This window comes from Psammomys obesus, unplaced genomic scaffold (genome assembly GCF_907164565.1).
Source record: "Psammomys obesus unplaced genomic scaffold, mPsaObe1.curated_primary_1811, whole genome shotgun sequence".
Taxonomy (NCBI): Eukaryota; Metazoa; Chordata; class Mammalia; order Rodentia; family Muridae; genus Psammomys; species Psammomys obesus.
The window spans coordinates 5,239-20,857 of NW_026592273.1; the positions used below are offsets into that span (position 1 = coordinate 5,239).

General features: G+C 45.4%; 2 protein-coding genes across 2 annotated transcripts; both read right to left on the reverse strand.

The window, feature by feature from the left end:
* Positions 1 to 306: 306 nt before the first annotated feature.
* On the reverse strand, positions 307 to 1,077 carry LOC129681195 (testicular haploid expressed gene protein-like). The gene has a single exon (XM_055613078.1). It carries the CDS (start codon positions 1,070 to 1,072, stop codon positions 605 to 607), a length of 468 nt encoding a protein of 155 aa, XP_055469053.1. The 5' UTR covers positions 1,073 to 1,077; the 3' UTR covers positions 307 to 604.
* Positions 1,078 to 6,968: 5,891 nt separating this feature from the next.
* Arl9 (ADP ribosylation factor like GTPase 9) lies at positions 6,969 to 15,613 on the reverse strand (the record flags this gene model as incomplete). The annotated part of the gene is made up of 4 exons (XM_055613079.1): positions 6,969 to 7,145; positions 11,027 to 11,202; positions 11,837 to 11,999; positions 15,038 to 15,613. Coding segments are annotated over 4 exons (1,092 nt in total), but the record flags the coding sequence as incomplete, so codon positions are not given.
* Between the last annotated feature and the right edge of the window lie 6 nt (positions 15,614 to 15,619).

A 15,619-nucleotide genomic window follows, 5' to 3' on the forward strand; every position in this document is an offset into this window, starting at 1 on the left:
GAGGTCGAAGGAAGGAGGCGACTGCAGGGGTAAACCACAGAACTGAGGCCAGGTGCGAAGCAACCCCAGCGAGCGCATGGGATTGCAGGTCCACGGCAAGCAGTCTCTGGTGACTGCTTGCTGGAAGTGAGCGGAAGTGGTAAAAGCAAGGATGTTTCTATTCACTTCGCATCGCCTCGTTACGGTGTAAGTGTGAGAAGGACGGACCAGATGATAAACAGTTACATGCACTGTTCAGTACTTGTTCCCTGAAGGTTTGATTTCCTCTGGGCCCATGCGCCGAACACGGACAAAAAACATCCTCCCTTCGAGGATCTGTCTTTAGTTGAAGAGTAAGAGGAATTATACAAAACAACAACAACAAAAGTCTCGAGCGAAAATAGTGAGGAACAGTCGAGGTGTGACCCAGCAGGATTCAACGGCGTACTAAATCTCGAAGGATTAAGAAGGGCTTCCGGGCTAGAGCGCTGGCCTAGGTTCCCGTCCCGGAAATGGTGATGCGGGTCCGTCACGATCAGGGTGTCCACTTCCCACTGGAGTCCTCGCAGTGCAAAGAGGGGCGGGTAGACGGCACAAGGGTCACTGTCTTTAAACACGGACCTTGCTAAGTTCTAGATGGATGGATTTCCGCGGGGGGTAGGGGGGACCTACCGCTCAAGGAACCCAGCCGGAGCCGTGGGAAGTAGCCGGCCAACAAAGATGGAGAGGTCGTAAGCACTGCGTTGGGAGGCAAGTCTTCTTTTTCATCCCTGCGGACCGGCGGCGGCTGAACAGGCTGGCTAGCCCTTGGGGGCTGGAAGGACTCACTGTCCTTGCGGAACAGGACGGATTCACTGTACTCGAGGAACTTGAAGGGTGGGGAGGGCTCCGGGGCTTCCTGAATCTGGGGCACTTCGTACCCACCGTCGTCCTCCTGTCCTTCCTCCTCGATCCCTAACTCTCCCCCCTCAGGCTCGTTCTCCACATCCAGGAACGTGAGCAAAAGGGGCTTCTGGCAATCGTCAGAGTTGGTCGCGGTGTTGCGCTCATCAGTCAACTCGCAGGATCCAAGGGAGGACGATCTCTCCTCCATTTCCGCTAGACGCTCCGGCCAGCCGCCCTGGCGCCGTCTGCTGCGTGGAGATTCCGGCCCGCCCGCGGCCGGCCCCCAGACTCAGCCCCGCCCCCGCCGCCCGGCCCCGCCCTGCCCGTGTCTCAGCTCGTCGGTCACCGGCTGCCATGGAGACGCGGTGCTCCCCACTCAACAACCCGCGGCACCTCTGCTTCTTGACCGGTTTAGGTTTCCGGCGTTTCCCCCACACCGACTCTTCGCCGAGGCTGGGAGTGGATAGGAGACTTGTAAGGCCTCCCCCATCGCTAAGGTTTCTAGTGAGATTTCAGCAGTCGGAATGAAGGTTGTGAAGGGGAGATCGACATCAGTAGGACATTTAATAAAGGTGGTGGATTTCCAAGATGGCCGGCTTGGTCCTCACCCTCCGGACTTGAGGCAAAAGCATGGCCATTTTAAAAGGCTTTGTGGGCTTTGTCCCTCACCAGCAGGCGCTCTGATAATGGACTGGGTCAACAAGTTCAAGGCCTGCTACAGACTTGTCACGGTTCTGGGCCAATCAACTATCCATGCATTCTTCAAACCCACCAACCCTGAATTAGGGAAGGAAGAATTTCCTGAGGCCTAAAAACCGCTGCCCGGATGGGTGCTGTGGCACACGCCTGTAATCCCAGATTTCTGTGAGTTCGAGGCCATTCTGGTCTACAAAGTGAGCCTAGGACAGCCAAGGCTACACAGAGAAACCCTATCTCGAAATACCAAACCACACCAAACCAAAAACACCCCCCCCCAACAGAAACAAAACAAAAACACAGTCCCAAATCCCCCTCTGCAGAGGGTCATTTCTTCGTGTGTCTGCTGCAAGTGTGTGTTCTCTCATCCCCAATAAACACCTTTCTGCAGCTGCTGATTCAGTCCATGGTGCGTGGGGTTTCTCTCCTGCTGCCTGTTGCACTGCAAATTTTCCTGCCTGTTAATTCTATAACTGGTGGAGAAAAGGAACTTGACCAAGACCCCCTTAGACTGTGTCATTTCAGGACCCCTAGACTGTATCATTACAGATAAAGTTAGTCCTATTAATCATGTAATTAATCTTGTGAATAGCACAACTGTGTTCATCGTTCACAGTGATACTTGTGAAATATACAATTTTTGTAGCCTTGTATCTCTTTCTCACCCCTTTCTCTTTTCTCTCCTTCCCCACGCCCCACTTTTTTGATTGTGTGTTTGTGTGTGTCTGCAGGTGTGTGCAGTATTGCTATCCGTGGAATCCAGAAGAGGGCCTCAGGTCCCCTTGAGCTGGAACTGCAGGCAGTTAGGACTGCCAGAGGAGCTGGAAACTGAAATGGGAGCCATCTTTTCAGCCTCCCCATCTGTGTGGAATGTGTCAGAAGGCTTGGAAAGTGCTGGTTTTTATAGCCAAAATAGTATGAGAAAGAAGGGCAGAATTGATGGGGTTTCTGTCATGTGTTTATGACAGAAGAAGAAACTAAAACTGTTAAAAAAAATTCATCTGTTAAATATATACAGTTAAAGACACCATTTACACAATATTGGGTACTTCATGGATTTACTGTCCTATAGAAAATTAAAGAAAACAGGAAGTTATCTGGAATGGAACTAGGAGCCTCATTCTAACTCATTTTTAAAAATATATTTACATTTTGGGGGCTGGAGTAAGATGGTTCAGCAGTTATGACCACTTATGGCCCTGGAAAGATGGTTCAGTGGTTAAGAGCATTTATTGCTCTTACAGAGGACCTGGATTTGGTTCCTAGCCTCCACATGGTAGCTCACAACAGTCTTTAACTCCATTTCCAAAGAATTCAACACTTCTTGGATTATTGCAGGCTCCTGCATACATGTGGTGTGTATACACACACACACATACACTTAACAATTTTTAAATACATAATTTTTAAAGACTACTTGCTGTTCTTGCAGAGGACGCACAGGGACTGTACTCCAGTTCCAGGGAATCTGGCACCCTCTTCTGGCCGCCTCAGGAACTAGGCTCACACAAAGTAGGAGTGCATGCACACCGCCACAGTGCACAGGTGGGGAGGTGACCGGTCCTCTCCTCGCAGGGATAGAACTCAGGTTGTCCTGAGCCACCCCAACAGCTCCAAACTCATTTTACTATTAACATGAAGAACTGTACAATGACTCTTTAAGGGCTCCCCCAAAACGTTTAAACTCTAGTCACTACTTCAGTTTGGTTCCCGCCTATCCCCCCTTGGCTCTTTTCCTGAAGGCACGACACCTGCCTCTGTGAGAGTTCATTCCATGCAGCTTGAAGGAGACAACCTTGTCCCTGGCCACAGGGATGAGGGTGAGACCTAAGAAGAACCAATGAGACCTCCTCAATGAGATTTGCTGTAGGGAAGAAGGCATATTTTACCTAGCAACTATGGGTTATGGGAATGGTATTGGCTTGGTGTTGACAGCAATTTCGCTACCCAGATGGTGAAACAAGAATCCGAGGATGGACCCAAGCAGGGTTTAGCAGGGCCAAATGATGGAGAGACAGTTCTTACCTGTGAACCCCCACATTAGCCCTCCCGTGCCCAGGTCTGGGTAGGACTAGCTTCCCAAGCTTGGTGCTAGCCCCTAGCCCCCTTTTTCTGGTACAGACAAATGTGGGTTAAATTTCTGCTGCTTCAAACAAAGTTCTGGCACTAAAACGGTGCCAAATAAATGTTTATAAAGAGAATAAGCAAAAATGGCACGTGCAGCTGGTGTTTTGACTGAATCTGTGTTTTCTAAGTTTGGAAGGCTGGCAATAGACCCCAAGTTCTCCAAGATAAGGAATGTCACCTCATGAGGCCTGCCAGAAAAGTTATCAGCCAGGCAGCCCCTTTGACAACACAATGGCTTGGCTGAGCTTCTTTTCTCCTAAAGCCCCTGAGACATATGTCTGCCACTAGCCTGAGACATCTCCAGTACAGAGAAACCCAGGTTTCCAGTAACTGTGAATCAATGTGAAATCCAGCTTCCATGCCAGAGAGGAGGAGCTTTGATGTTTACACATCTGATACCTGTGAATAGGATACTGATAAACATGACACTCAGCACTGATCATGAGGAAGGCACTCACTCTGGCTTCTCAGAGGAGGAACATGATTTCAGTGCATATGTCCCGTGCTGGCTAGTGTTATGTCAACTTGACACAAGTTAGAGTCATTTGGGAAGAGAGAACATCAGTGAAGAAATTGTGTCCACCAGATGGGCCTGTAGGAAAGGCTGCAGAGTGTTTCTTTGATTTATACTTGGCATAGGAGGCCTCAGGGCAGCTGTGGACAATGCCACGCCTCAGCGGGTGATCCTGAGCTGTAAAAGAAAACAGTCCCAGCAAACTATGGGGAGCAAGACCCTTCCATGGCTTCTGCCATCAGTGCCTGCCTGCTGCCCTGACTTCCCTGGATGACTATAAGCTTAAGATGAAATAAACCCTTTCCTCTCCACATGGCCTTTAGTCATGATGTTTGTCACAGTAACAGAAACCCCAACTAAGACACATACCTAAGTTACATTATGATTGTAACCTAAGTGTGGCAGAGACAACTGTGTGCTATGATCAGGGCTATCATCTTTACCAAATTTGGTTATTTTGTCAGAGATTAATTTTGAAAGGATGTACAGGCCAAATTCTCTTTTCAAATACATTTACACATTAGTAAATTAAAGCAAAGCATTACAATTGCAAATTGGACTTACTGTGCTGCAGGTAAGTAGATCTATTGCTTTTACAAAACATCGCTAACAGGGCTAGAGAGATGGCTCAGTGGTTAAGAGCACTAGCTGCTTTTCCAGAGGTCCTGAGTTCAATTCCCAGCAACCGCATGGTGGCTTACAACCGTCTATAATGAGATCTAGTGCCCTCTTCTGGAATGTAGTTGTACATGCAGACATGCCCTCTTCTGAAATGTAGTTGTACATGTAGACAAAGCACTAATATACATGAAATACATAAATGATTTTTTATTTTATTATCTAGTAAATTCAGCTTTTATGTATACAATGTTCTATCTACATGTACACCTGCACGCCAGAAAAGGTCAGCAGATCTCATTATAGATGGTTACGAGCCACCATGCGTTTGACTGGGAATTGAACTCAGGACCTCTGGAAAAGCAGCTAGTGCTCTTAACCTCTTAACCATCCTTCAAGCCCCAAAATACATAAATCTTAAAAAACAAAAAGCAAACTGTTGGGGGTTGGTCTGATGCTTGTATTTTAATGCTATTACTGGACCTCAAGATCTGGTCACTGCCCAGATATACCTGTCCTTGTTGTGTAAACCTGCTTAAGACATTACACCTAATTGGTTGATTAAAAGGCCTTAAAACCGGAGCAGGGCAGAAGGGGGTAGGCGTGGCTAAGATTCCAGGGCTTTGGGAACACATAAACTGACAAGAAAAGAGGAGGGAGGAGGTCACTATGATGGGTTAGCGTGGAGAAGGAACCGTGTGGGCCAGGAGGAAGGACTCCAATAATGGCGTGGGAAGGGCCAGATGAAGAATACAGGCAAGTATTTATAAGATTATGGGTGGAAGGTAGCCCAGATAGGGATGGTTAAGGCAGATGACATTGGATGGGGGCTGGGAGGTGGATGGTGAGGTTATTGAGACAGCATAGGTGAAACCTCTGCCCAGCCCAAAGTAAATAAAGCAATTATAAAATTTAACAGGTGTCTGTGTCTTATTGTGATAGCGGGTTAAATAATACCACTGTGATAATCATAGGGCAAATAATACATAACATTATTTAGCCTAACACCATTTTATTTACAACAACTGCAAACAAAGAAAAAAAAAAACATAACAACCCTGAATGGTGGCACACACAGCACCCAGGAGGCTGCCTCAGGGGCACTGTAGGGTCACGTGGTAAGGTCTTGTCTCAAGAGACAAAGCTAGCGAAGAAAGCTTCTCTCTCCGCAAAAGAAACAAGAAATCTTAAAGATACATTTCCACTCTGTGTCTCATCTGGTGTATCAGGCTGGCATAGACAAGCCTCCTGTCTCTTCCTGCCTACGGGTAAGTTCTATTTGCCGGCTTGGGAGTGCTCATCCTCACTGCCCTTTCCTGGTAGTTCCGCCTGCAGTGTTAAGTGGGTCCATTTAAAGGAACAACACCTGCATTTTTCTCAAAAAGAAAAAGTTTATTTAAATGTTTTTATGTAAATTTATCGCTATTAGCCGTGTGAGTTCGAGGCCAGCCTGGTCTACAGAGCAAGTCCAGGACGGCCAAGGGTACACAGAGAAACCCTGCCTCAAAAAAATATAAATAAATAAAAAATCTATTGCTATTGATGAACCACACATGGAGGACATGGTCAGCGAGGTGGGGATGGGGGAGTATCACCGGATCGGACAGGACCGGACAGAACCGGACAGGAATAAAGTACTTCCTGTGCAAGCATGGGTATGTGGGTTTGATCCATGCAAACTACAAAAAAACAAAAGACCATACAAGATTTATAGTTCCTGAGAAAGGACACTAAAATCATCTTTTGACCTCACGTGTATGCAAATGAACATACACACAAAAGGTAAAAACCGTATGTGGGATGAAGGCTTGGTAAGACAACTTTTACTTTTGAGTAATCCAGGTTTTTTGATACAGCCCCATGTTCAATGGCAAGCATGTGAGGCCCAGGGTTCACCTCTCAGCACCAAAATCAAACAAAAATGTAAACTTCCCTCAAAACAAAATTTAAAGTTAAAAATCTAAAAAAAAAAAAAAGAAAAAAAAAGGTCTTAGTGAATTTGAGTTCTTCGTATATACGCTTTGCATTAAAAGAATAGGAAATGGCTTATTTTTTATTGAAATTGGAAACCTTTGGCTTAAGCCTGCCATTCATTCCTTTATGGTGATGGTTTGATGGTGAGTTGAGTAGGGCCGGGTCCTAGTCACTTCTACGTATTTGTGGCCAGATGTGCGATAAGGTCTTTGGCATCTTGCATGGTAGTGGGTATCTCTGAGCCATTCCCAGTCACCTGAGTTCCAAACAAGAACAACTTCCTGTCACTCCCCACTTCGGACAGTGCCAAAGCATCATGGATATCTGTAATGTGATAGGCTGCTTCAAGGTCCTTCACCCACGATGGATGGAAAAAACAGAAAATGTTGGTTAGTCTGCACTCTTTTAGGATCCAAACACGTTCCTTATTCTAAGTGACTCCACCATCTTAATACAGAAAACAGCGAGACTTTATTATAACTCCAATAATGGTATGAATATAAGCATCTTAAAATCAGAATTATCAGAATTATTCCAGGATTTCTGATTTTTCAGGAAAGTGTTTTCAGGGGGTGGGGGAGGGATGCCTCAATTTTCCTTTTCTTCTTCTTCATTATTATTATTGAGACAGGCTTTCTCTGTGTAGCCCTGGCTTAGAGGGAGGAGTTGGTTAGGTTTTTTTTTTTTTTTTTAAGGGTCATTCTATGAACTTAAGCTGGCCTTAAACTTTTGATCCTTCTGCCCCAGTCTTCCAAACTGGGATTATAGGCATATGGCATCATACCATATCACCAGCTACTTTTTGTCCATATCATATTTTACTGATTGCTAGCACTTATCACTGTGAGTTTTTTATCATCATTACTTATTCTGGCCAAAAATTTTATATCAGACTTATGGGGTATATGGAGGCTTATGTGTCTAATCTTAGCTGTGTAGCCCTGGACACCTGTGAGGCTTCCCCTGATGGGCTAAGTGTGGTGACTAGGCCCTGGTAATCACAATATGTTACCTATTTACAACCTGAATTCATTTAGTCATAAAGCTCTTAGAGACTTTGGCAACACAGTAATGTATCCAGGAGTATGGTGTCTCCAGTTTAAAAAAAAAAAAAAAATCTACTGATGAAAGTATAAAGGAAGAAGGAGGGGAGAGACAGTATGGGTAGAAATAGAGGTTGCAATTGAAGAATGAAGAATAAATAAGGCAACGATTTTGGTGTTGGTTTTTTTTTTTTTTTTTTATGCAGGGCCTCCCTACCTAGACCGGGCTGGCCTAGAACTTGCAATCCTTCTGCTTCTGCTCCCTACTGCTGAGAGCATGGGCATGAGCCTCCATACACAGCTAATGTAACTTTCTGAAAACCCCCAGTGTCACATATTGACCTAGTGATTCATCTGAAAGCATAGACTAAATATTTTGATAAAGATATAAACAAAATATGCATTAACTTCGAATAGCTAATCCTTTTACACTCAGCACTCAGGAGGGGAAGCAGACAGAGCTCTACAAGTTCAAGAACAGCCAGGTATATATAATGAGTTCCAGGCTACCCAAGGCTAAATAGTAAGACCCTGTCTCACGCAAACAACAAAAAGTGCCAATTTGACAATAAATGGCTTTGTTTATTTAATTTGAGGAAGACAAACAAACCACAAGAAAAAAGTACAGTTAAATCTGCCAATTAAAAAGGAAAATCTCAGCTAGGCAGTAATGAGAAATGCCTTTACTACCAGCACTCAGGAGGAAGAGGCAGACAGATCTCTAGTTTGAGACCAGCCTGGTCTACAGAGCGAGTTCCAGGACAGCCAGGGCTATACAGAGAAACCTTGTCTGGGAAAACAAAAGTAAAATCTCAGGCTGGAGAGAGAGTTCAGTAATTAAGATCTCGTGCTACACTTCCAGAAGACCTGAGTTTGGTTTCCAGCACCTATATCACAGGACTCAGAACTACAACTTTAGATTCATGGAATGATGCCCTCTTCTGGCCTCTGCACTTACATGCACATACCCCACACAAATTAAATAAAATATGTTTTAAATGGGAATCTCTGTCAGGCAATGTGGCACATGCCTTTAATCCCAGCATTTAGAAGGCAGAGGCAGGCAGCTCTCTTTGAGTTCAAGGCCTGCCTGGTCTCCATCGTGAGTCCTAGGACGGTCAGACCTATGTAGAGAGACCCTGTCTCAAAAAGGGGTGAGGTGTGTGTGGACTCTTCAATATAAAAATAGAAACCATAAGGAAAGCAAAATGATAACTTACTGAGATACTGGGAAAATGTTAGTGACACACATAACCAACAAAGGAATTTTGTGCCAAAGATGTCAAGCACCCCTACGTCTCTAAGGAAAGGGAGAGGCTTCAGGCCCAGCTCAGTGGTAAGCAGTATGCTTACTGTATGAAAAACTTTGGGTTTGATTCCCAGCACTACTACCTCAAAGCATCTTAGGAAGAATCAGAGGTGACATAATAAGAGGAATTAGGAAATCCACGGATGTAGAGCTCAACCAGAAAAAAACAAAAACAAAACCAAAAAACAAGTAAGGATGATTTAGCTTCATCACAACAGCGAAAAAGAACAGTTACAACAAGAAGTATGAAAATATGGAACTACTTGTCTCCTGGTGGAAGAATAAACTAGTGCAACTTTGGAAAACAATTTAGGAATATCTAATAAAGCTATCCGTAAATCCAACAAACCAGCACTTCTAGGTACCCACACTTGAGAAATGTGTATCCACACGTGCACAGGCACACACACCTGAAAGCTCACAGCAACCCTGTGACAGTAAACAACTGGGAATAATGAAAACAGCCAGCCAGAAGAGAATGGCCCAGTTACAGTGCCTTCATCAGAATGCTACACAGCTCAACTGTAGGACCTGAATCTAAATCTCTGCAGTTCCCTCCCCACCTGCTGGGGATTGAACCCAGGACCTCCTACATGCTAACCCAGGACTTCTTACTATCATTGAGCTACATCTTCCAGGCCCCTGAGTGTCTGTAGGTTTAAGATACTCTACTTAAAACAAAAAAATCAACCTTTTAAGAAATGCCAGCAGAATGTCAAAATGTGCTCGGCCAGCCTCCATCCTGGATGTCAACCTAAGTTCCTGCTAAAGTATGAGCACATCAATCATAATTACTTATTTGGCTTCTGTGAACATCCCACCCACAGAAGACGTAAGGGAAAGGCAGGCACTGAGCTCTTCTCCATTCGCAAACCTAACCTTGAGAGAAGAGATTTAGTTACACTTTTTGGTTATCTAAAGGGTGTGTGTGTGTTTGTGTGTGTGTGTGTGTGTGTGTGTGTGTGCAGTAGCAGTGATAGTAGTATACATAAAAAAATTATCATTTTAGTATAGAATTCACTAGAATTAAATACACTCACAGTGTTGTAAACTATCACTTATCAGCAATTCCCCTAAAGTCTTCAGCTTGCCAAACTGAAGCTCTATCTGTTTGTTGAAATAAGCTCATCACACATGGTTCAGTTCCTTCCTTTCCTCCATGAGGTAACACCCTAGGCGACAAAAGGACTTCAAGGACACAAAGTGAAGAAATTGCCTTTCCATTGAAAGACTGTCTAATTGGGGCCTGGAGAGATGGCTCAGGGGTTAAGAGCACTGACTGTTCTTCTGGAGGACCTGGATTCAATTCCCAGCACCCACAAGACAGCTCACAACTTTCTATAACTCCAAGACCTGACACCTTCCTACAGACATACATTCAGGCAAAACACCAATGCACATTAAAAACAAACAAACACAAAAACAAACACACACACACACACACACACACACCCACACACAAAGTTTATAGGCGGGTGTGGGGTGGGGTGGGTGGGTGGAGGGTAGGCTGGAGAGATGGCTCAGAGGTTAAGAACACTGGCTGCTCTTCAGAGCTCCTGAGTTCAATTCCCAGCAACCACATGGTGGCTCATAACCATCTATAATGAGATCTGGTGCCCTCTTCTGGCTTGCAGGTGTACATGCAGGCAGAATATTATATATATAATAAATACATAAATATTTTTTAAAAAGTAATCTAAGAGACCTAATAAATTGAATACACAGTATATTGTTGAATATCTACCTATTAAAACCAGACATTTCTGTGTTAGTAACTATTGAGTGAAGGTTACATTAACATAGTTTTGGGGGGGCAATCCTGAAAGCTAGGCAAAGCGCTCTACCACGGATCCACAAAGCCAGATATGCACAGACTGTTACCTGTTTGTTGGCAAACACAACCAGAGGGAGCGCTGGATTTTGTTCCATTAGCTGATGAAGGCACTTCTTGGCTTCCGGTAATCGTTTGTGATCCGCTGAATCCACCACAAAGATCAGCAGCCATCCCGTGGGCAGGTAGGAATCCCAGTAGGAGCGGAAAGGCTCACTCCCACCAACTGCAGAGGATGGGAGAGGAAGAAGTCACAATTGAATTCACAAGCATGTCCACCAAGGAAGAGGTGTTTGAAGCCATCTGGACATGCTTGGGCTGTTTAGATAAACCTGAGTGTCTCTAGGTGGTATTTTAGGGACATGAGGACAAGTGAAGTGTGATGGAGGGTTGAGGTGGAAAGGGAAGGCAAGGAGTCGTGACTGGACTTTGTGAACTGGGTTATTAGTGAGGTGGGGACAGTATTGCCACACTGGGACTGCCAGCTGGCCAGAAGTTGTTTGGGACTGCCTCCAATTTCATGTTGAGAAAGACATGCACTTTAGTTGCTTAGGTTTGCTGTGTGTCCACAGCAGTGAGGGGAGAGGGGAGGGAAGGGATGGTCACAGGAGGATGTACTAAAGCCTCCCTCTAAGCCCCCTTTGTTGCCAGCACTGAAAAAAAAAAAAAAAAAAAAAGGAGAAAACTGGATCAGCAAAGTGGACCCCGCCCCTCCCCCACACCACCCTACACACCTGAGTTACACATCATCCTAAAGTGGAGAAAGAACCCCATCCAGTGTCACTTCGGGCAAGTTCACAAAGTCGATAGAGAACACAGCTTGCGGCTTAAGTCGTGTGTTAATGAGAAACAGAACTTACTCTCTAGGAACTCCATCTGCTTGTCTTCTGTGCTGATGCAAACTGTATTGAAACCTTGGGTTGGTGCCACGCTGGGCTGGACTCTGTTGGAAGCCAACAGGTGGAGGACACTGGTCTTTCCTGCTCCATCCAGGCCTAGGACTAGGATCTGCTTATTTGTCTCCTGTGAAATGAAAGATGAATCAGTGAACTCTCGCTATCGAGGCTGTGTTTGGCTGGCTCCTGACGGTGTACCTGACTGTAACCGTGGAATTGTTAACCAGTCTAAACCCAAGCTATCACTACTTCTGTGACACTACACTCATGTCCCCTTTCTACTGTCCAATTCTTTGTTAGTCTATCAAACGACAAATATATGCATACATACACACACACACACACACACACCCCTTAGAATTTATGTGCTGTGCAGTAGGATTTATGGATCCCAGGACATATGGGGATCAGAGGGCAACTCACAGGAGTTGTTTTTCTCCTTCTACCATGTGCATTCTGGGGATCAAATTCAGGTTGTCGGGCCCTAAAGCAAATGTCTCTACTTGCTAAGCCATCTTAGCACCCCATGTCACTTCTTGAATTCTTATCTATTGGCAACTGCACTAGAGTGGTTTGTCTGTGGTATGGGCTGTTCCACCCAACATGGAAGCATTTAAGTCTCATCATTTGTCAAGCCTTAGCAGCTGAATAATTTGGCTACAAAATATTAGGACCAGGTCCCTCCCTCATGGTTTCTGTTGTTTTGTTTTTGTTTGTTTGTTTCTGAGAAACCCTGTCTCTGGCTCTCCTGGAACTCACTTTGTAGACCTGGCTGGTCTCAAACTCACAGAGATCTGCTTGCCTCAGCCTCCCCGAATGTTGGGATTAAAGGCCTGTGCTACCCTCCCCCAGCCTCCCCACTCCCTGACACCCAGCTCTGTGAGTTCAAGGCTAGTTTGTTCTACCTACACAGCTAGACCTGTTTTGAAAAACAAACACAAAACACACATATAAGCAAAAGCTAAATGATCAGAGAGGAGGGTGAGCATGAATACAGGAACAGTTTAGGGTGGCTTCTATAGGGCAAACAATAAAAAAAAAAAAAAAAAAAAAAACCAAAAAACAAACTGATAGCAATTATCTTCAGGGGCACTGCTCCTAAAAATAACATACAGATCTGCTTCCTCTATCTACAGATCTGTTTTGTTTGTTTGTTTCGCTTCTGGAGACAGAATTTTCTCTGTATGTATCCCTGGCTGTTCTTGGAACTCAATCAAAGACATGCCCTTGCCTCTGCCTCCCAAGTGTTGGTGCCACCATGCCCAGCTCTGCTTACTCTATTCGAACACTAGAAAGTATCATGGATTGATTGATCACAGTGCTGCGGACAGAAGCTAGGCAACTGTTCTATCCACAGCCAGAAAACGATCTTCACGTTCTTCTACTTGAGTCAGAGTTCCCTCTGTAGACCTGGCCTGGCCCGGAACTCACAGATCTCCCTGCCTCTGCCTCTGCCTCTGCCTCTGAGGATTAAAGATGGGTACCACCACATCTGGCCCGAAAGGTGATAAAGCACTGGGCTCTCTACACCATCTCTTTTGTTTGTTGATTTTTTTTTTCCTCGAGTCTTACTTCATAGCCCAGAGTGGCCTTAATCTCTCTAATACTGGAAGGAAAACACTCTCATTTAGTAAAAGAAAACAAAAATCTGTGCAAGAGGAAGGGGTTTTAAGGTATGGCTTAAACAGGGACTTAAGAGGTTGACACTTAAGTTTTACACGGATGCTGGGGATACAAACTCAGGCCCTCCTGCTTGAGCCAATGTGCTTCACCAACTGCCCAGCCCTAAGGAACTGGTATTCTGACGAATATTTCATCCCCCTGCCCTGACCTCCTTTCCCATTCTAAGTGTTACAGTGCCATTTTGAGAACACACCAGGGTAAGAAACACAACACTGAAAAAATTTAAAACTGCACACTTACAGACGCACCAAGAAACGGTTGCTGGGTGCGGGTTGTGTCCCCCTACGATTTCCACTTTGAGCCCTACCCCAACATACACTTCATTAATTCTAGGAAAACCCCCACCATCACTAAAATTAGCATGTATTTTATGCCGGTTTGATTGACAGCATTTTTTTTCCCTTGGTGATACCTAAAGTAATGGCATCCAAAGTCTTATAAAATAATGTGTTAAAAACTGTCGCCTCCAACCCTCCCCACTCCAGACCTGTCTTCTTCCCAGAAACTCTACACTCACTCATGGCTTACATTCTGCTTACATTGTTAGTCTACAAAACAGGCTTTGGGCTGAGGTGGTGTAGCTCGGTGGTAGAGTTCATCGCTGAAGCTCTAGGTTCTAAAGCCAGCTCTAAAAACCAAGCTGAGCCACAGGGTTCTTCGTGTTTATGTCTAGAGAAAGCTCAAACTACTGTAAATCAAGAGTTTAGATGCAAATCCAATTTCCTCTCTCCGGGAGATCATGAACCCAGTCCACAACTACCAGTAACTATGCATTTTCTACCTTTGGGGGAAATAGCAGGGGCTGGCTATTTCCGGAATAGCCGGAATGCAAAGGAGAAGCCCCGGGGAAGCCACGCTGCTAGGTAAATCCTCAAATCTAATTCTGAGCATCACTGTTCTTTGTTAATAGTTATTTCTTCTTCCATTATCTGTGGAGTCAGTCTGTGTTTTACATGGATCAAGTCTTTGTTAATAATCCAAACAGTTCAGAACCAGAAAGCGGCTCTGAGCCAAGGAACCAGCCAAGAACTGGGAGTGCTAAGCGATACAGTTGTTGCTGACCTAAACAATGCCTGGGGTTCTGAGACAAGTCTGCGGCGGCCCTCCTTCTACTGCTGTCGTTTCTGAAAACTACATGTAACTACAGCGCCCACAGAAAAGAGCCAGGGAGCCCCCAAACACATCATGTATTCATCGTTAACACTGTATACACGAACCCTGTCTCAAAGAATATATTCACCGCAAGTTCGAGGAAGGAGGGTTCGGGTACTGGTTTCCGCATTATGTAGACCGTAAGCTGGTGTGAAGCGCGGGACGGAGACAGGAGCCGGCCCCTGCCTTCCACCAGGACCAATTAAGATCCCTAGTCTCTGGACCCTAGACCAGGGGTGAAGTTGGGGGCGGGAGGGTGGCGTTCGAACCTTGGCACATCCCCCCCATCCATAGACAGCAGCTCTCCGACAAGACCGGGTCTCTGCGTACTTCGGCCTTGACGTAACAGAGCCCAGTGGGTCTGTCTGGATGTCTATACCGGCCTGGCCTCGGAGGCGAGGGTCCCAAGTCCCTTACCGGCGGCAGGTACAGGGTTCTAATCGACGTGCTGCTGCTCTCCTTGACCATTTCTGCGCTGCTTCTTCGCTTAACCAGTTCTGTGCTGCTTTCCTTGACCGGTTCTGCGCTGATGCTTTCCTTGACCATTTCTGTGCTGCTGCTTCCCTTGACCGGTTCTGCGCTGCTTCTTTCCTTGACCATTTCTGTGCTGCTGCTTTCCTTGACCTCTTCTGTGACCTGTTCCTTCTCTTTCTCCGGCTCTTCCTCCTTGACTTCCGTCTCTTCCTCCTTGACTTCCGTCTCTTTCTCATTCTCCTTGTTTTTCAGGTCATTTTTATTTTTTTCTTCTTTCCCTTTGTCTTTCCCATTCTCCTTCATTTTCACATCTACACTTTTCCTTTTTTCTTCTTCCTTCCCTTTCTCTTTGATTTTCATTTCTACACTCCTCCTTTTCTCTTCTTCCTTTCCCTTTTCTTTCCCAATGTCCCTGTTCCTCGAGTCTACACTCCTCCT

What these genes read in the sequence shown, in the direction of transcription:
- LOC129681195 (XM_055613078.1), bottom strand. Translation starts at nt 1,072, where the DNA reads ATGGAGGAGAGATCGTCCTCCCTTGGATCCTGCGAGTTGACTGATGAG.